The 22,096-nt window shown below is 37.6% G+C and overlaps 1 protein-coding gene across 2 annotated transcripts in view; it reads right to left on the bottom strand.

Annotated features, from left to right (window-relative positions):
* Positions 1-1,094: 1,094 nt before the first annotated feature.
* The window catches only part of LOC117314947 (mothers against decapentaplegic homolog 3-like), a 48,212-nt gene continuing 27,210 nt past the window's right edge, over positions 1,095-22,096 (bottom strand). For both annotated transcript variants that reach the window (XM_033869053.1, XM_033869054.1), the window contains 6 exons: positions 9,505-9,564; positions 8,810-8,842; positions 7,323-7,535; positions 6,333-6,470; positions 5,400-5,544; positions 1,095-4,980 (listed from right to left, as the gene is read on the bottom strand). In XM_033869053.1, the coding sequence (XP_033724944.1) occupies positions 4,857-4,980; positions 5,400-5,544; positions 6,333-6,470; positions 7,323-7,535; positions 8,810-8,842; positions 9,505-9,564 (713 nt within the window). In that variant the 3' untranslated portion in view covers positions 1,095-4,856. The remainder of the gene's footprint in view (positions 4,981-5,399; positions 5,545-6,332; positions 6,471-7,322; positions 7,536-8,809; positions 8,843-9,504; positions 9,565-22,096) is intronic.

The raw sequence follows: 22,096 nt of genomic DNA, 5'->3' as shown, positions 1-22,096 counted from the left end.
AGATGATTTAGCTGACTGGAACCTGGCCCTGAGGAGACACTATCTTGACTTTCCTATAGTGGTACACGACTCGGGAGATGATTTAGCTGGCTGGAACCTGACACCATCTCTACTTTCCTAGTGTGGTTCCTGGATCCAACATGACAAGTTCAGGATAGACAAACAAAGACACTTTTTATTTTCCCTTAAAAAGTATTTAAAAAATTTCAATCAATTAAGGCATCAGTGAACCGTATTGTCCCACAAACTCCTAATTTATCCATACAACGTTGTTGTTGATCAAATAGATTCCAAGACACACATTCCACATGGCTGTTGACTTAGCATTCCACATGGCTGTTGACTTAGCATTCCACATGGCTGTTGACTTAGCATTCCACATGGCTGTTGACTTAGGGCTGTTCAGGAAAACATGGGACAGGGGAAAGGCACGTTGAAATTAGGGGACCCAACTATAGAAGCGATTTAAAATCTTGATGACCCTCCCACATTCCACTATCTTGGGTACTGTATCCCAGAGCCCCACTCGATTTGCACTCTTCTCAGAAGAGAAGCCTTCTAAGAAGATCGCATTCCGTTATATGTAAATCGAGTAAATCGGGAGAATATAACCCAAAATAAACAAGTTTTTTAGTTTTCTCAAACACTATGACACAAACACATGCATGTATGTGTTCGATATCCTTCTCTAGTGAAACTGATCACTCACACACTTAAAACATGGTCGCCGCCATCTTGGAAGAGAAATCTTCCAGCTTCGAGGCGGAAGAGGTAGAAGATCTTCCAGAAGAGCTTCTAATTGAGTGAACAGAAGATATATTCTAGAAGGAGAAGAGTGCAAATCGAGTGGGGCTCCGGTATAGAAGGAATTTAATGTAAAATGGTACAAACGCATCACATACCCCTAATAACAGAATCAATTTATTTCCAACCCCACCAACCCATAGATATACATGTATATCATTAAAGTGCCTTCTCTAGACGGTCGGAGGTCAGACCTCCGTCCCATATGTTTTCCATAAGTCCTGTACCTCCTTGTTACCAAGATGTAAAAGTTGACAATGGACACAAGCTTAAAAACAAACAACACATCATTGTATGCATGATGATTTTATTTCTAGCAACTGGCAATGACAAATTTACATGCATGAGGAGTATATCCAATAATTACTGCCCGCCGCAGACCATTTACTGTCTTTAGTCGACCCAAAAACATCCCTTCTACAGAGTTACTGCCCCTGAATCAGGAGGCATTCTGTGGATCAAGAACTACATTATATATAATATCAATGGCATGGAAGGCAAAACAATATGAAGTTAGCATGAAATACTGTCATCTCCCTTGTAATGCTGTTACAGTATAGCGAGCTCAAAAGTGTGATGTTAATTGAAACTAGGCCCGAAAAATTAATGTTTCTGCTAACATGCCAGAACGAAGTAGGGAAGGTCAGCCAAGAAATGTTATATAGATAGGTTATTCCACAAACAAACAAGTAGGCCGATAGATAGATATTTTTAACTTTGACAGTTATTTTCTTAAAAATGTCTGGAAAAACTTCATGATGGTCGAAAAGAATTGCTGTAACCATTGTACATTTTGGTGTTGACCACTTGTTAGATGAGTCAGTGACTCAAAAGAGTTATTGACCTCATATAAAGTATATAATTATCATTTATTATTATCATATATAAATAAAGTGTCGGAAGGGTTAGCAAAAAACAGTTATTATTTTTTAGGCCTAACCTGTCACAACATTTATTTCTTTGAATTCTGAATTATAATGGTATATACAAACAGCAAATCTTAAATTGCACAAAATATTCTTATTTGTAGCATTATAGATTTGTTGCTTAACAGTATTTCAATATTGACTTCTAACAGTTACTCGGCTAAGAAATAGATTTAATTTATGGAACAATTTTTCCATTGATAGAGTCGTCTCCCTTGTATAATAATCGTCAATTGTTCTAGAGTTGTCTACACATACTTGGACAAGTGCTAAACTACGTGACAAAAATACTGATGATGATGCACCGGGATAATAGTAAATAATTGCTTGGATTCCATATAACACGATCACTAACGCCCAAATCTGTAAACAGATCACTAACGCCCAAATCTGTAAACAGATCCCCAACGCCCGAATCTGTAAACAGATCCCCAACGCCCGAATCTGTAAACAGATCCCCAACGCCCGAATCTGTAAACAGATCCCCAACACCCGAATCTGTAAACAGATCCCCAACGCCCGAATCTGTAAACAGATCCATCCACTATAAAATCTTCTCCGTAAAATTGCTGATTGAAAACAGACACTTGTCGCGCATTTCTTGATAATGGAACCAATAATATACAACCAAAACGGGGGTCGAGTTGCTCTGCAGCATGCAACACAACCAGATAAAAAGTGTACAATATTATATTTATAAGAATTCAGTGAAAATTCACACTCCACACACTCAAAGCATTTGGCCATATCATACGCCAGTACAGGCCTGCCATGTTTTTGACCAGGTTTTTAGTAATTTCATTTCTGCACTGAAATATTGTATCCTCGTTACAATTACATAGCCCTTCTAATTTGTTGCTGTACAATATATAACGGTATTTTCGCTTGATTATCAAATGGAGAAACAAAATGTGCGAATTTTACAAATAGCATTGGTTGATAATTCTACTGAACAGCAACTGACAAGGGTGGGCTTACTACCTGGGCAGGGGTATATAGATAAATACACAATGGGCTTTATAATATATCTTCAATGATACCCAAATCATCTGAATTAATCATTTATCCTTACTGATGAAATATGGGTTGCTTTCCTCTGATAAATATTTTGAGATGATCATTGATGACAAAAAGCACAAGATCTTCGATAAACGAGGACCTTGGATGAACGAATAACAACATCACAGTGATCAATTCTCCAAGATCCCATACAATGTATTACATTATCCCCTTCAACAGATTATCTCCCCTTGCCCCATAATTACTGTTCCCAGTTTTTACTAATGAAATCTAAAAGGCATACAAAACTCTTACCCTCATGTTCTTAGGAATTAAAACAATTTTCAGTTTCTACCTGAAATATTTTGGCAAACAGAAGTTCAAGGATCTTTCCCTTTCTGGCCTACATTCCACTGTCTGCTTGTGATGTCACAGATGCTGTAGCTGAATATCCTGTACTTAAGCCACAAAAAACAGCCACAAAAATGGCGCTTTTTTTTAAACTCATGTCATGTCTTGAAATTTCTAACTGAAAATCTTTAATCAAGTTCAACATTGATGACATGTAACTGAATACCAGAAAATTCCCACCAACATTCAACTGAGTCATTTCTGCCCAATTAGAAGAGAAAAATTTAACAATGTCACAAAGTTTAACATCTGATGCTCTGAACAAATCTTAAAACTGGGTTAATTTTGTTTTGTTTTGTTTTTTTGTTACAGAACCAAGGTTTTCATTTTTGAGGTCCAAACGGTTGGACCACTTGGACCGGTGTTGTTCGTTTATGAAATAAATATGGACCTGGTGATTTTATATTGTTTTCAGACGAGCCTTGTCAAAGACTACCAAGGCCTGTATTAACATTTGCAGGCCCATCAAGATATACGTTTGAATTATTACATTTAAAAACTGACGAACCGGTTTGTCCTCATAAACGAACAGGCCCCAAGTATTCCATGCACCAGGATGAAAATGTTCAGATATACAGCGTGAGTTTTTCATTTGTTTCAGATATACAGCGTGAGTTTTTCTTTGTTTCAGATAACCTTGCATTTAAGACTATTTATCAGATGAGGCTTGTTTAAAGAAGTACAGACAGTCTTTCTGGCTTTAACCAACACACAAATTCCTGATGCAGAGGCCATGGAAACATTGTGTGAACATTCGTCAAAATCGAGAAAAAAAAACAAAAAACAATAAATTTCCAGCAGCACAGTAAATAACAATAAATTTTCAAGTCGACTTGAAAACTGAAGATCCCCTCTCAGATATGTACTACATATCGTGTCCATCTCGTAACAATAATGATCTTAAAACATTTCAATGCATCATAACAATGATAATTAATTACTTTCATTCACAGCATTTTCCTTCCTTTACTAGATTATGAAGAGTTCCATTGAATTAAACTTCCTCCTAAAAATAGAAATTCATGCATCACATATTTGTTCCTTCAAAGTAACATGTGTTCAATTTGTGGAACACTTTTTCTTCCTTCATCAAAATAGGCCAAGCTTCCCCCGTATTAAGCGTTTGTCTTTCCTCCACATTGAAGAGTTTCATACTGCTATCCTTCCTCCACAGTAAGAAGAGTTCCATTCATACAATGGTACTTCATAACTGAAGAGGGTTCATTCTATCACAGAACTTTTGTCAACATTTCTTTCCTTTACACATAGAAGAGTTCCAAACACGTTTGTATCCACGTTAACTGTTTTGAAGAATTCCATGTGTCAAATGTTCACATTATCAGACAGTAAATGGGTTACAGATCAGACACTGTTTCCTACCTCCATGTGCAGGAGAGTTCCACCTCCAGAAACATTCTTGCTTTCCTTTGTTTCCTATGCTTTCTTCTATGGAATAATTCTGCATCAACACTTTGATCTTCCATCCACACACAATGAACATGTTTCCAACTTACATTAACCAAGCCTGCCGTTTATGGCAATGACTTCAGTATTTCTCGATCAAGCATCATTCATACAACCGCGACAGAATAATGACTTCGTCATGTTTATATATAATATTTTTTTCGTAAAACAGTTACAAATATAAGTCTCCAGTTTGATAATTCACTTTTCAGTTCATCATATGACTATTGATGTTGACTTTTCACCTTTGACCTATGACATACTCGAGCATGGTAGTCCTGGTGACCCCATCTGCGTGAGAACACGGTCCAGCCACTGCAACGGTCCATTCAGATGAATCTCGATCCAGCATGGGGTGCTGGTCACAGTCTGTCGCCTGTAATTAAAAGACATTTTTATAGACACATCAAGGACAAAATATTTACTGACACATTAAGGGCAAAATATTTACTGACACATTGAGGACAAAATATTTACTGACACATCAAGGACAAAATATTTACTGACACATTGAGGACAAAATAGTCAGTTACTGAAACATTGAGGACAAAATATTTACTGACACATTAAGGACAAAATGTTTACTGACAAATTGAGGACAAAATATTTGCTGACACATTCAGGACAAAATACATACTGACACATTGAGGACAAAATATTTACTCGCACGTCACGGACAAAATATTTACTGACACATTGAGGACGAAGTATTTTTTACTTATAGATGTATCAAGATTTTTTTTACACATCAGAACGAGGACTTAATGTAGATGCCTAACACCATATTGTACATACCTGTACTCAGCTCCCCAGCCCTTGACGAAGCTCATTCTGATTGTACACATACGAGTGAGCTGGTAGACAGACTCAAATCCCTGGTTTACTGACTGAGCCAGCAATGCAGCAAACTCCTGGTTGTTAAAAATTTTAAGATTGCAGCCTGAAACACAAACGAGAAGTAAGAGTCAGTAAAAGATTCTTGATTTGGATTCCCGGTTTGAGGTTTTGAATTGTCAACTAAAACTTTTATGATTTTATGTTCCTCTTTATTGCAGAAACACAGTCATCTGACCTGTTTTGGCCCCAAAACTGTAAACAGACCTGGCTGTATGTATCGGCCCCTAAACTGTATACTGACTAGTGGTATGTGTTGGCCCCTAAACTGTATACTGACTAGTGGTATATGTTGGTCCCTAAACTCTTTACAGACCTGGATGTATATGTTGGTCCCTAAACTGTATACAGACCTGGATGTATATGTTGGTCCCTAAACTGTATACAGACCTGGCGGTATGTGTTGGCCCCTAGACTGTATACAGACCTGGCGGTATGTGTTGGCCCCTAGACTGTATACAGACCTGGCGGTATGTGTTGGCCCCTAGACTGTATACAGACCTGGCGGTATGTGTTGGCCCCTAGACTGTATACAGACCTGGCAATACGTGTTGGCCCCTAAACTGTATACAGACCTGGCGGTATGTGTTGGCCCCTAGACTGTATACAGACCTGGCGGTATGTGTTGGCCCCTAAACTGTATAAAGATCTGGCAATATGTGTTGGCCCCTAAACTGTATACAGACCTCACAGTATGTGTTGGCCCCTAAACTGTATACAGACCTCACAGTATGTGTTGGCCCCTAAACTGTATACAGACCTGGAGGTATGTGTTGGCCCCGAAACTGTATACTGACCTGGATGTATATGTTGGCCCCTAAACTGTATACTGACCTGGCGGTATTTTGCAGACTGTCGCTGGATGCCATCCGTATCTCTGATTACAGTTAGGACTTTGTACGAACACAGCACTTTCACTTAAACATTCGGCAAACACCTCGCCCCCAATGTAGTACAGACGTACACCTTTACCTGTAGATAAGAGGGCGTGTCATACAGAACGTCATCACAGAAAGCATCAAGCAAAACAACATGACAGTCATTAATTAAGTATTTTAGCATATTAGTAAAATTTTGCCTAATTAATGCAGCATTTAATTGAAACATCAACAATTTTTGCCACGGAAAATATGTACTTGTGAAGTAACTGTTATGGTCCTAATTTAGTGCAGTGCTTTCAGTGTGATTAAGGTGAAAATAACATCACCACTAAAATATGTATGTCTGCAGTAATGGCTCCCTTTAAACTTGTTAATATACACAATAACATGATTTTATGTCCTTGAGTATCTTTGAACTTTGTGATTTTATAAGCACAATATCATGATTTTTGGTCGAAAGGTTTAAAAGTAAAGGAAAATATTTAAACATGTCTGATTTGTGTTAGTAATTTTAAGATTCATCCAAAAACAGAAATGGACAGACCCGAAAAAACAAATATGGTAATATAAATAAAATAGTGTTATCAAACTATGTCAAACTCTTATTTGTTTTTTGTTGTTTTTTTTTGAAGAAAAAAAACAGTGGAGTTGTCTCCCTTATCCAATATAAAGCACTTTTCTCGACCTTGTTAATGAATGAAAATTGAGAATACAATCCAACAGAACTAAAATATTTCTACTGATGACAGATCATCAAAAGTTACAACTGATTATCAGATGAATGAATTATAACCGATCGCCTCATCACTACACTACAGCTATAACCGATCGCCTCATCACTACGCTACAGCTACAACCGATCGCCTCATCACTACACTACAGCTAAGTTGAATAGAATTTAATCAGAGATTCATCAACATTGATGTGACACAGACAAACTTACCAATATGGCGGCGCGTCATTTCAACCTGCTGAGTACGGTTGATGTTGGAGAGGAGGCCGAGGCAGAATCGCTCAGAATTAGAGGGATCGGTAAAACCATCGACGGTGAGGGAGGGCTGGGAAGCATGGAACGTCTCCCCGACACGGTTGTTTAACTCGTAATAAGCAATCGAACACCAGAAGGCAGGCTCCTTGTACGTCACCGGTTGGGCATCTGTAGAGTCAAAGTTCACAGTTGTAAAACAGGAAAACTAATCTTTAACAAGAGATCCCAGAGGGATCTTGGCGCCCTACCATTGAATGATCTTCATAGGTTCCATGTCAGATTGATCTTTTCTCTACTTTTCCCTTCATTTTACTAATCTGTGCAAATTGAGACATCCCTACGGTACTTTTCAAACAAGGGAATCCTAGCTATATAAGAAATTTGAGATTTAACGATAATGACTGTTTGTTTGCCAGGTTGTTTCAGGACAAACTGGTCCAAAAATGCAATACAAGGGACCAAGGGGAACCTACTTATGAAATTTGAGAAAGATCCATTCAGTACTTTGGGAAATAGAGATAACAAACTTCAATTGTCAAAATCCAAGATGGCGGTCTGTCGGCCATATTGTTTTCCAATTGATCTCAAAATGCAATAAGCATAACGAGGCAGCAAGGGGAACCTCCATATGAAATTTGAGAAAGATCCCTTCAGTACTTTCTCAGAAATAGCGATAACAAACTTCAATTGTCAAAATCCAAGATGGCTGCCTGTCGGCCATATTGTTTTCCGATTGGTCTCAAAACGCAATATGCATAACTAGGCACCAAGGGGAACCTACATATGAAATTTGAGAAAGGTCCCTTGAGTACTTTCTGACAAATAGCGATAACACGAATTGTTTACGGACGGAGGGACGGACCACGGACGCAGGGCGATTTGAAAAGCCCACCATCTGATGATGGTGGGCTAAAAATAATACTTGATGCAAAATGCATGCAACGACAAGAAAAATATTTTTTCAACTTGGTTGAAAATAAACGCAGTTCAGCCAAGTTGAAAAATTAATTTTCTTGTCATTACATGCATTTTGCACCAAGTATTATTTTTCAACTTGGCCGAACAGCATGTATTTCCAACCCCTGAAGAACTTTCATGACAAATAACAGCATCTTATCACTATTAGTGAGTGAATAACAAAACTTCTTTTTGTACTTATGTTCTTTCCCATTTTTCATTCGCTTACAGACCTCTGTAATCTGTTTCGTGGAGAATGCTTCATACTTCAGAGCAGACCGTCATCACAGACGTAAGTTTAAATATCGATGATGATATCTCAAATTTTACGTAAAAACACAGCCTACATGCATAACACACAGGCTTTCTCCCCATCACATGTGAGTTTTGATGTTAAGATAATTTATGGTTATTTCAAAAGAGTGAATCAGAATCTGATTAAGAGTGACAGTCGAGGGACATTTCTGACACCATAACAGACTTACCTAGAGGAGGGCTTGGGGAAACATCAACTCCATCTGAAACAGTAAAATATCAACACATCAGGGATCAGGGTTGGTTTTGAGATGAAATAAAATATTAACAGTATTTTTGTAGGATGATCAAAATTCCCAATTTCCAAAATTTTGATGAGTCCCAATACTAAGAGATATAGTTGCACTCAAAATTAAAGCGAATCACACAGGAAAAGCTTGAGTCGAGGACTTAGGGATCCCAGTCACTGATTACATGTACAAATGTACTTAAATTTTAACTAAATATTACTCTTAGAATCCATATTACTGTAAACATGTTTATCTAAGAACACAGATTCGAGCTGATTTTAAACAGATGATGAATTGGCTCATCAACAGTGCTTATTGTGGAAAACAAAAACTTCAATTAGTGCAATCATAAATCAGCACCATTAATAGTGCACGAAAACTGCTAATATTAGATTACCAATCAAATATATACATGTATACACATTGTCAATGCTGTATCTCCTGATATTTTAACAATGGCACACTTTAATAGCATATAGGTCTACACTTACTCATTTGAAATATAATCCTTACTTTCACTTTCGTTTTCAGCCTTTGCTTAAAACTGAAGCTCAGGCTTTTCCACCTACTCACATACCTAGTACATTGGATTAAGTGTCATGGCATTTATACATCAAAGACTGCAATGTACTTACCCATACCCTGGTTATCTGTGGTGTCTCCATCTTCACTGATATACCCGGGGGGTGGGGTGTCTGTCGGGAAGAAAAATATTAGGTTATCTCCCTTTAATAAAATTATGAACACAAATTTACCTCCAATTGATAAAAGGGTTTAGCCAGTTATAAAGTGTATGCAGATTTATCTCCCTTTGATGCAAAAGTGTCACCAGTTACAAAGTTTATACAGATTTACCTCCCTTTGAGACATAGGTGTCACCGGTTACATATTTACCTCCCTTTGATACATAAGTGTCACCAGGTACAAAGTGTATACAGATTAACCTCCCTTTGATATATAGGTGTCACCAGTAATAAAGCATATAGACTTATCTCCCCTTGATACAAAGGTGCCGAAATTGACCAATTTTACAGATTTACCTCCCTTTGACACGGCTAAATAAAGTATTCACAGATTTCTCTGCCGTTGATGCACAGGTGTCGCTGGTTAAAGCATATACAAAGTTATCTCCCTTTGATAACAACAGGTGCCGCCAGTTTAAGTTTATACAAATTTATCTCCACTTATTATATAGTTGTTGCCAGTAGCAACAGAAAACAGTTACCATTTTGAACCAATAGAGTTTAGAGGGGATTAAAATGACTGGGGACAGAAGAGCTGCTAGGCAGTTCTATGAGTGTAGAAGATTGAGAAATTGATCCAGGCTATTGACATAATTACACGGTATACACTTATCACCCTAGAGAGTACAGCAACTACGCATTTGTAATTAATGATGTTTCTGTAGTAAACAAGGTTAATGTAGTGTATAAAGTCTCCACAGATAACTTCAGATGGACAGAGGGACGGAGATAAAGGATTTAAAGATATTTAAGAAAAACTTAAGTCAAGGTCGGATGGACATAAGGAAAAGAAAAAGAAAGGAAGAGTAAGTGCAGATCAAAAGGACAGAAAGACAGATGGATAAAGAAAGGAAGGAAAGAATAAGATTGGAGGGATTGAGGGATAACGGTAGGAAAGAGTATGCCAAAATCACAAAGACAGAATGATAAAGAAGGAAGGGAAGAATAAGATTACAGGGATTGAGGGATAAAGAAAGGTAAAGAAGAACAACTGTCAGGGAGACAAATGGATGAGAAAGGAATGGGGAAGTCACGGATGGAGGGATTGATAAATAGAGAAATGTAGGGAAGAATAAATCAAGGTCAAGGTCTGACGTACAGACAGATTAAGTATGGCAGATCTGTCAAACTGACAGAAAAGTAAAGAATTGTAGGGACGAGTAAGTCAAAGTCAGACAGACAGACAGTGACGGAGAGATAAAGTATTGTACAGAAAATAAAGTTCTGATTGACAGAAGAATAAATAATTGTAAGAAAGAATGTGTAAAAGTCAGACAGATGGAGGGAGAGAAAGATGAAGTGTTGTATTGAAGATCAAAGTCTGATGGACAAAAGAATAAAGAATGGTAAGAAAGAATCAGTGAAGGTGAAACGGATAAAGAATGGTAAATATAGAACGTCTCAACATTAGACAGATAAGGAATAGCGTGGAAATATTAAGGGCCATAAGTAGACAAGGAGATGACTCCACAGAGATTTAAGTTAACATTGGCCAATATCAACAGATTAATCAAGAGATCGTCACTGTGAGAGAGTCACTGTCACCCTTCATACACATATAGATTACAGCCAAAATAGTTCAAAACGTACCAGGTTTTGACAGGATCACAATAACATACAGCAGTTCTTATCAAACACAAAATCAGTTTTTCACAATAAATCCCAGGAATCAGAATCCACACCAAAACATTTACCACTCGACCACAAACAATTTCAACTTCCTCAAAGCTATAACGTCAAAAATTAAGTTGTTATCCAGCCACAACCCCTAGTGCAAGGTAGAACGACGTCGCAAATTCAAATCATGAACAGGTTCATTAGCATAAAAACTGCCAAAATTCTGAGAAGCCGCGGCCCCAAGACTTAGGACAATCCCGGGCGGCGCGGCCTCTCCAGATGGACAATAACACTGACCCCGGGAGAAGCGACAGGCCCCGGTCACGCTGCCAACCCTTGGCGAATTCTTGGGCGACAGGAACGGTAGATACCAGACATTTGGCTCGTCGTTTGGGAACATGTTCCCATGCTTGTGCGTCCAATCCTACAAAAAACTGTCGTTTGGAAGGCGGGGTAAGTTGTCCACCCCAGCTAGGCCTCAGAGGCAGAGATTTCTCCCCACACTAACCATCCCTAGACAGAGCCATTGATTTTTTTAAGTCCATGTTTGGTAGGCATGATCCAACGGACTTTTTGTGTAATGTAGGTATACCTACAGTGAAGCTGTGTGGCTGTATGTGTGTCTACAGTCGAGGCCGCCCTCCTGTGTCTCTCTCCGATACACTGCTCTCATCTGTCTTTCTACCTACGTCGTTTATACCGTTACTTTTTAACGTGTCTTGTCTTCACATGATTATACAATATAGGTCATTGTGTACATGTTGACTTATGTCTATATCATTGTCTATAAAATATTTATACAATTGCATGTTGTCTTTATACAGCAAATGGACAATAGATATGTATGTCTATATTGTGTAACATACATTTTACTCATTATAATATTTGTAGTCGGATTTCCTGTGTTTTTACAGACAGAAACGTCATTATTCAAATGATCCACCAAATCATTCATTTATTGTTTAAATATGAATTTTATTCCTGTATATAAAAGTAATACTATTACATTTTATTTTTTTTTGTATTCTAATTACATTTGCATATTTAACTTTACATCAAGTTTACACATGTATCTTTGTAATATATTTATCCAGCAGTAATAAGTCTATGTCTGCTAATAGGTCCATATGTCTGCTAATGAGTCTATGTCTGCTAATAGGTCCATATGTCTGCTAATAGGTCCATATGTCTGCTAATAGGTCCATATGTCTGCTAATGAGTCCATGTCTGCTAATAGGTCCATATGTCTGCTAATAGGTCCATATGTCTGCTAATGAGTCCATGTCTGCTAATAGGTCCATATGTCTGCTAATTAGTCCATGTCTGCTAATAGGTCAATGCATGTCTGGTGGTAAGTCCATGTCTGACAATAAGCCCACCCATATATACTGCAGTTCAGTAAAAATTCCCTCTAATGCCATTTCATTATCTGTTTATCGTTAATCTACTGAACACAATGAAGGGAAAGGGGTGGGGGACCTTTTTGAACCTTGTTTTTAAACGTTAGTTATTTGTAAATGATATAAATCCTTCTCAAGCTAATCATCAGCCAGTCCCTTGAAAGACCGTCTTGACTCCATCATTTACTAGTATTAGATATTGATGTGTCCACACCTATCTTTTCCACACCTATCAAGTCTCCGGTTTTAAACTCCTATTTATTTCCGTCTTTCAAATTTCAAATTTCCTGTGGACAATTTTGGTATCAAACTGAATATTTTCTTTAAAGAAAATTTGTATTTCCATTCGTTCGATATCTTTTACCCTTGAAAATAATTCAATTAAAAGGAATAAAGTTGTAATAATGCACCTCAGCAACAGAATATTATTGAATTTAATTAAAAAACAAAGATTTCTGGTCCAGTTTTAAAAGACTTTTCACACTTAAAATCTCCAGTTTTCTATGTCAGATGTGTGAACTGATGTCCCACTTTCCTCCCTTAAACAGCTATAACATGTGTCATCTTGACAAATCCAGCCTTATGACTATATAGTTATCAATAGATGTCTCCTTCCCTCTAAGTCTGTCTGAGAAGATCCATCCTACTCTATCCTCAGATGACCATTTCATCATCGAGCCAGACATATTAAGAGTGATTTCTTGAACTTTGACCTCAATTCTGTTCCTGTATGACCTTTTGACCTTAGTGCCAGACAGATTTATTGGTAGCATCTGAGGACAAATTTGAGATATACCTAGATTACCCATTTTTTTAAATAAGCAAGTCCATTCCTTTGTTTTAGACTAGTCAAATATGTATGAAGGTAGGCAATTAATCTAGAAGTCTTGACATTAGATAAATAGCTCTCAGGGGACTAATTGACCTACTAGTAACAAAGGCCAATTGAACTGGGTTGTTAGGAGAACTAGGAGAACTTGACCACTGAAATGGACACTACATATTCCTCTGACTGACCAAGGCCAGATTGGTTATAGGCTTACAACCTTAAATTAATGTAAAAAATAAGTCTGGTATATTTTCATTAAATCAAAATTCAAAATTGAAATTGTTTATCAATACAGAATAAATATAAATATTAAAGAATTCAGAAATTTCTAAAAAAAAAATTATTGATTTGGATTTTTTTCCCCGTGGCTTGCTAGTCTGAATGACTGACCAAGTATCTTAATCTGACCATCTGACCAAGTATCTTAATCATACAGAACTGGACTCTGAATGCCAGACTGACCAATATCTTAACATACAGAAGTGGACTCTGAATGCTAGACTGACCAAGTATCTTATATACAGAACTGTCTCTAAACGCTAGACTGACCAAGTATCTTAATATACAGAACTGGACTCTAAACGCTAGACTGACCAAGTATCTTAATATACAGAACTGGACTCTGAATGCTAGACTGACCAAGTATCTTAATATACAGAACTGGACTCTGAATGCTAGACTGACCAAGTATCTTAATATACAGAACTGGACTCTGAATGCTAGACTGACCAAGTATCTTATATACAGAACTGGACTCTGAATGCTAGACTGACCAAGTATCTTAATATACAGAACTGGACTCTGAATGCTAGACTGACCAAGTATCTTAATATACAGAACTGGACTCTGAATGCTAGACTGACCAAGTATCTTATATACAGAACTGGACTCTGAATGCTAGACTGACCAAGTATCTTAATATACAGAACTGGACTCTAAATGCTAGACTGACCAAGTATCTTATATACAGAACTGGACTCTGAATGCTAGACTGACCAAGTATCTTAATATACAGAACTGGACTCTGAATGCTAGACTGACCAAGTATCTTAATCGATCACTGGTAACTACATCATGGACTGAAAACTCAACATCTCAATTGATTTTTGCTTTAATTGAAGTTTGAGGTAAAATACTCTAAACAGACCTGCAGATTATGTTCTACTGGCGTTCTGATTTAAATGTTTTTCACACTGAAAGAATTGCATTAGATTATATTTGGACTGACATATCCTTAACTGGAACTTTTTCTTATCTAAATACATGTAGATATATTCTAAGTTTATTTCCAAATTCAGTCAGGTTTTCAATCATAAAATAATTTGTTTCTAGTTAATACATAAAGAAAATAATTAAAGTGAAAAGCCTCTTTCCTCTCCCCATTTTCCCATGTTAAAAGACAAGATCTACATCAATTAAATATATATATATATATCCTCCATTCTTTTTTCAGCTGTAATTTTTATGATTTTTATCAGCGTAAGAGTCTCTGGATTGTCGGAACTGAAGGCTGTGGAGAGCTATTTCCCACCCTGAAATTTTACCGAGAATTGTCTTTCCCATGATTTTGTTTTTATTGATATTTCTATTGATGTGATCTACAGGGAATTCATTTCGTTTTTCATCACTCGCAGCTAGGGAAATCCAGTAAACACTTACAGAAATATATTTCACTACCAATATTTTGTATTTCCTCCAGGCAAAAGCTTTTGACTGAGCACTGGATTCCCGAGTTCCAGCGTCAATCAAGTCAATTTTCATGCCCCTGAATGATAAGCCGACTGAGAAGTGTTTTTTTTCCATAGTAAAATAGACGACAATGAATTGAAGTGGTTATATGTGTGATTGACCCAGAATACTACCAATGATCAATTAGCGGAACGCTACTTCATTATTAGTGATCATAATCAGATGACTATTCTCCCTCTTTATAAATCAATTCACATCAGGACAACCTTATCAACTATACAAATACTTCATGTATTCAGAAATACACGTATGTACAAATACAGAACATAACGTTATTAGTGATGGGTAGACATTTCCTAATCGATCATTGGTTTTGTCTTTCAGAATCAATGACCAAATTAAATTGATTCATTTTCAATTATTTTCCTTGGTATTTAAATGTTTCTTACATCAATTTATAGTGTTTTTGCTGCGCTGTTTCAAAGATCCAGACGTATTTTATAAAAGTGACAACCACAATCAAGTGATCAATTTTTCTCACGTTATACCAATCTTATTCTTATGTTTATCATGATGACTGGTGTTTCTGACAAAACTCAATTACAGATTTCTTACTCATTTCATTATTCAAACACCTCAAACAATGATACTTACTTGACAGACTTGTTTAATCAAATACCATTGATTATCGTGTTTTGTCAAGAGACATATTGTTTGATGGGTTTATTGAACAGCAAATCAGTTGTTTCTTTATCATACAGCGTTCCTCACAAACCACTATTATAAACCAATCATTAAAATATATATCTCCAAAAGTCTCTGAAATTTCCCTTCCCATACTCATAAGTCAAATCCCTATATTATCTAGTTTTGATATTGACCTTCTTTCTCAGCTGCCTTTGTAAAGCCTGTGGAAACGGAAAAACACACAGCAGCCCTTCAGATGTTAAAATTTGACATCTAAAATCCAAATGGAATGAACTTTTCACCACAAATCAGCTCATCCGAGTCAATAAAACTCTTAATCTTGCGCAGCTTTAAGTTTTATTAAAAGAATCTTAAGTGGTGACAAAAATCTGGTAAATGATTGGGTAATCGCCGGTATTCTGACTTTTTATAGCTACCTGGCATAAAATCAGTGGCAATGCCACTCATAGGTGCCGTGCACAAGGGATTGAAATACCGGTAACGGAGTAAATCAAGTAGTACATAATGACAGGAAATAGGAAGACAGAATTACTTTTTCTAGGTAACTGCATTCCTAGAAGGTTACTGATGGTAGTCATGTAATTTTCAGGAATGTGACCAATTTTAAAAAGCTATGGTTATACAACTTCCTGATGAAGGATGCAGAATTACTTTTTTCTTACGTTCACTTGAATTGGTATACTATGATTAATTGTCACCTCTCCAACAGTTGGTATTAAAACGATGATTTATTGGACTTCCATCAATACCACCATTTCCACAAATTACATACCTATGTTCTAGTCCCTATGTTTTTGAAGTTGTTCATTCAATTCACTGTGTTTTATAAGCAATTCATTATCGATGACTTTAAACCAATAATCACCCTTTTCATAGCTATTGGAATCCTGTTGCAATTTCACCTCATAACAACTTGGACCAGCTGAACCAGCAGACACTTTTGTATTTCTTGAAAATACTGCCAGAACCAATTAGAAGTATTCTACTTTTGTTTTAAGTATCAAATATGAAACAATCAGAGATTTCACTTCCTGAATGCCATTTGAACAAGAGACCCATGGGCCTTAACAGTCAGCTGAGTTTTAATATATTTTATCAGATTTGATTCCAGTGACATTGGATTTGAGGTCAATGTATTCACCCCAGCATGCTACAGGTCAAATATCAGGTTTCTAAGTCTGTTGGTTCTCCAAAAGAAGAAATTTAAAAGATTTCAGCATATTTGAGCTTGCAGGACTTGAATGAAGGTCAAGGTTATTTGTTTGAACAAACTTCTTAGCCCCTTCAACCACCAACATGCTAAATGCCCAATATAAGGCATCTGGGTTTTGGCTATTGAAAAGTCGAAAATGTATAATTTACCAACAGACGACACACAACCACAGACAAAGTGCGACAAAAGGCTCAAGCTCAATATGTGGCAGGCTTAACTACATCCCATACTGAGCATATTCGTTAAACTTTTACTGTTAAGTTACTGAACATGTTCCTTTAATGTAAAGAAGATACTGAACATGTTCCTTTAATGTTAAGAAGATACTGAACATGTTCCTTTAATGTTCAGATACTGAACATATTCCTTTAATGTAAAGATACTGAACATATTCCTTTAATATTAAGATACTGAAAATGTTCCTTTAATGTTAAGATACTGACATTGAACAAATTTCTTTCATGTCAAGAAAATCCCTCTAGAGAGAAAATATTAACAAGACAATTTGGTGAATTACATTCCGCCATCAGTTATGAATTTATGCCAAGAATGCAAATTTGAAGAATGAATTTATATAGGAATTAATTCTTTGACAGACCCACAGTATTCAAAAATTCAATACCTGCATTTGGTAGTATGAATTAGGATAAACTGAGGAATGATGAATTAGGATAAACTGAGGAATGATGAATGAGGATAAACTGAGGAATGATGAATTAGGATAAATTGAGGAATATCATTAACTTTAGTAGGCAGTATCAGAAGTCCAATAAGAAGTAGTGCAGGAGACGAGGCCTACACAATTTTTCTTTGATGTAGGTCAAAGGTCAAAATGTATATCAGAGTTACCTACTTTTGGTACATGACACACAGCCTCACTTAGGTTTTCCCATTCCACAAGTATGAACACTTACTTAATGTGTAGGAAATGGAAACCGGTCAAACTAATTTTTTAATGTAGAACAAATGTAGGTCAGCGTCAAAATGTAGGTCAGAGTGACCATTGACTTGGACCTTAAAGCTTTAAAAGGAGACTTGGAGGTCAATTTATACAATACTGCTATATATTAATTATGACATTGTTGGCTACATACAAGTTGGGCTTTAGGACTTTTGACCTTTGACCTTGGAACATTGCTAATTCATCAGGCATTATAAATCCAATATGGTCACTTCATCTTCTATTTTCTATTTAGGAAATTCCCAGCCTTAGTTAACCTTGGTGACTTTCATTGATGACCTTGACCTTGCAGCAAGTGACACCTTGTATCATTTCAATGATACAATATTTTGTGATCAATCATTCTCAATGAAGATAATATTTTCTTTCTTTTTGATTTTAAACCTGAACCACAGATCTACAGGAAATGGTTGCAATCCAAATGATATTTCCCTCTTAATGGCTTTCTTTAATTTTTCACAATTCAGAACATAGTAAATTTGACCCTTGTGACCTTCAATTTTTACCATATAATCTTGACCTTTCATCTATATCAATCCTGAAAATAATTTAGCATATTTGACCCATATGACCTTGAATGAAGGTCAAGGTCATCAATTTGAACAAACTTTGTGTAGCCCTTAATCCAAGCATGCTACACACCTAGTATTGGGTCTCAGGGCCTTTTGGTTATCAAGAAGAGGTCGTTTAAAGATTGTAGCATATTTGACCCCTGTGACCTTGAATGAAGGTTAAAGTCATCCATTTGAACAAAATTGGTAGCCCTTCATCGTAGCATGCTACAGACATAATATTGGGTTTCTGGGCCTTTTGGTTATCAAGAAGACGTTTAAAAATTGTAGCATACTTTATCCCAGTGACCTTGAATGAAAGTTAAGGTCATCCATTTGAACAAAATTGGTAGCCCTTCATCCCAGTATGCTACAAACCCAATATCAGGGATCTGGGCCTGTTGGTAACTGAGAAGAATTTGAAAAGGTAAATTGTTTACGACGCATGACGTCGGAAAAAAGGCGATTGCAAGAGTACAGAAAAAGGCAGAATTTAAATTTGAAGGAGGTGTCATAGAGACAAGGATAACTTTGAAGGCAAGATGAGGAATTCATACAGACTGTTTTTGCTAAAACCTCATTGAAGTTTTCAAAATGTACTATGATTTATAAATCTCTCATTCCACATGAATGTAGAATGAGTTCAAGCAATCACACATTCAGGATTAACTGTTGGGACAATTTCATATTATCAGTCAATTTCAATGATGATTTGTACCAAATTAATTGGAGATCAATATAAATGGGTTAAAAGTAAACAAGGAGCCGCAAAGCTTGGCATTATCCCCCGCGCCCCGCAGTTGGTATGAAAACCCAAATACATGTATATATCAAGCTCAAAGTAAGAGTTATTAAGGAAAAAGTAATTGTGTATTTTTCATTAAGTCTCCATGGTGACAGAATGGAAGGTCCGCAATAGCAACATGGTGACAGAAAAAAATACCGAAAATGGAAGGTCCCCAATAGCAAAAGGCACAACTAGGGCACTAGCCTGATATATACAGAAAGTTTCAAGGAGCTACGTTGAACGGTTATGGAGTTATAGCCCGGAAACAAAAGGAAACAGTAATTTGGTATTTTTGATTACGTTTCCATGGTGACAGAAAAAATACCGAAAATGGAAAGTCCACAATAGCAAAAGGCACAACTAGGGCACTAGTCTGATATATACAGAAAGTTTCAAGGAGCTGCGTTGAACGGTTATGGAGTTATAGCCCGGAAACAAAAGGAAACAGTTATTTGGTATTTTTGACTAAGTTTCCATGGTGACAGAAAAAATACCGAAAATGGAAGGTCCGCAATAGCAAAAGGCACAACTAGGGCACTAGTCTGATATATACAGAAAGTTGCAAGGAGCTGCGTCGAACGGTTATGGAGTTATAGCCTGGAAACAAAAGGAAACAGTAATTTGGTATTTTTGACTAAGTTTCCATGGTGACAGAAAAAAATACAAAAAATGGAAGGTCCGCAATAGCAAAAGGCACAACTAGGGCACTAGTCTGATATATACAGAAAGTTGCAAGGAGCTGCGTCGAACGGTTATGGAGTTATAGCCCGGAAAAGAATCTTGGACAGACGGACGGACGGACGGAGCCCAATTTAATATCCCCCGCAAACGCGTTTCGCTGGGGATAAAAATAACCCTGCTTAGCCCTTTCAACCCTGAGAAACTTTAGTGGACTCTGCCATTCATCAATCATTTGAAGTCCAATATGGTCAGTAGCGGTGAAAGGGTTAGGACCCCAAGACTACATACTGACATATAGACTTCGAACAAAAACCAAGGGATCACTTGTACAGCATGAGTGTGTATATCTCTATCATTCCCAATATTTCTATCATTTAAAGATTTTGATTTCAACTGATTTGAATGTGTGATTAAGTCTCGAGGGGCAGGGATATACATGGAGACCAATATTCCAATGTAAGTGTATCACCTCAACATACAAGAGTCCTTATTTGTTCTACACCCAAATTTCTATTTATCAACATCATCCCCATTCAGGCTTTGGTGATCAGCTTAACTTTATACAAGATATTATCACCTTATTTGACCCCTTTGAACTAAGTAGGAAAGTCAAGGTCGTTAATATGAGGAAATATCATTGTACTCTATCCTAGGTAACTAGGGCCAAGATACTTTGAGTGCGGTCAGAGGTAAATGATTCACTAAAGCTTGTTATACATTTATATGAGAACATTTTATTGCATTCCATCAAAGCTCCCTGCTGGCAAACTATATATCAGGTCACTGGGTCATCTGGAACTGTGACCTTGAGAAATGGTCAATATCATCTAAAAAGGAAATGCTATTGTACCCTCACCCAGGTAACTCCCGGCTAAAAACTATTATATTGTAGCTTACAGTTTCATGTTAGAAGGTTCAAGTTTGAAAGATGACAGATGATGGACAATGGCCAAGAGACAACGGATCCTTGCACTATTGCACATATAGCATTTTCAAATCCCTCCAATATAAAACTCCACACCCTAAAACACCCCTCACCCACCCAACCACAGACACAAGTCCCCACCCTCAAACACCCCTAACCCTCCCAACCACAGACACAAGTCCATACCCTCAAACACTCCTCACCCTCCCAACCACAGACACAAGTCCCCACCCTCAAACACTCCTCACCCTCCCAACCACAGACACAAGTCCCCACCCTCAAACACCCCTAACCCTCCCAACCACAGACACAAGTCCATACCCTCAAACACCCCTAACCCTCCCAATCACAGACACAAGTCCCCATCCTCAAACACTCCTCACCCACCCAACCACAGACACAAGTCCCCACCCTCAAACACTCCTCACCCTCCCAACCACAAATACAAGTCCCCACCCTCAAACACTCCTCACCCTCCCAACCACAGACACAAGTCCCCACCCTCAAACACTCCTCACCCTCCCAATCACAGATACAAGTCCCCACCCTCAAACACCCCTCACCCTCCCAATCACAGATACAAGTCCACACCCTCAAACACCCCTCACCCTCCCAATCACAGATACAAGTCCCCACCCTCAAACACCCCTCACCCTCCCAACCACAGATACAAGTCCCCGACCTCAAACACCCCTCACCCTCCCAACCACAGACACAAGTCCCCAACCTCAAACACCCCTCACCCTCCCAATCACAGATACAAGTCCACACCCTCAAACACCCCTCACCCTCCCAATCACAGATACAAGTCCATATCCTCAAACACCCCTCACCCTTCCAATCACAGATACAAGTCCATATCCTCAAACACCCCTCACCCTTCCAATCACAGATACAAGTCCATACACTCAAACACCCCTCACCCTCCCAATCACAGATACAAGTCCATATCCTCAAACACCCCTCACCCTTCCAATCACAGATACAAGTCCATACACTCAAACACCCCTCACCCTCCCAATCACAGATACAAGTCCATATCCTCAAACACCCCTCACCCTTCCAATCACAGATACAAGTCCATACACTCAAACACCCCTCACCCTCCCAATCACAGATACAA

This window comes from Pecten maximus, chromosome 17, assembly GCF_902652985.1.
Source record: "Pecten maximus chromosome 17, xPecMax1.1, whole genome shotgun sequence".
In the NCBI taxonomy this organism is placed as follows: Eukaryota; Metazoa; Mollusca; class Bivalvia; order Pectinida; family Pectinidae; genus Pecten; species Pecten maximus.
Note: the sequence above shows the minus strand (reverse complement) of the source record. Positions and strands in the feature narration are given on the sequence as shown.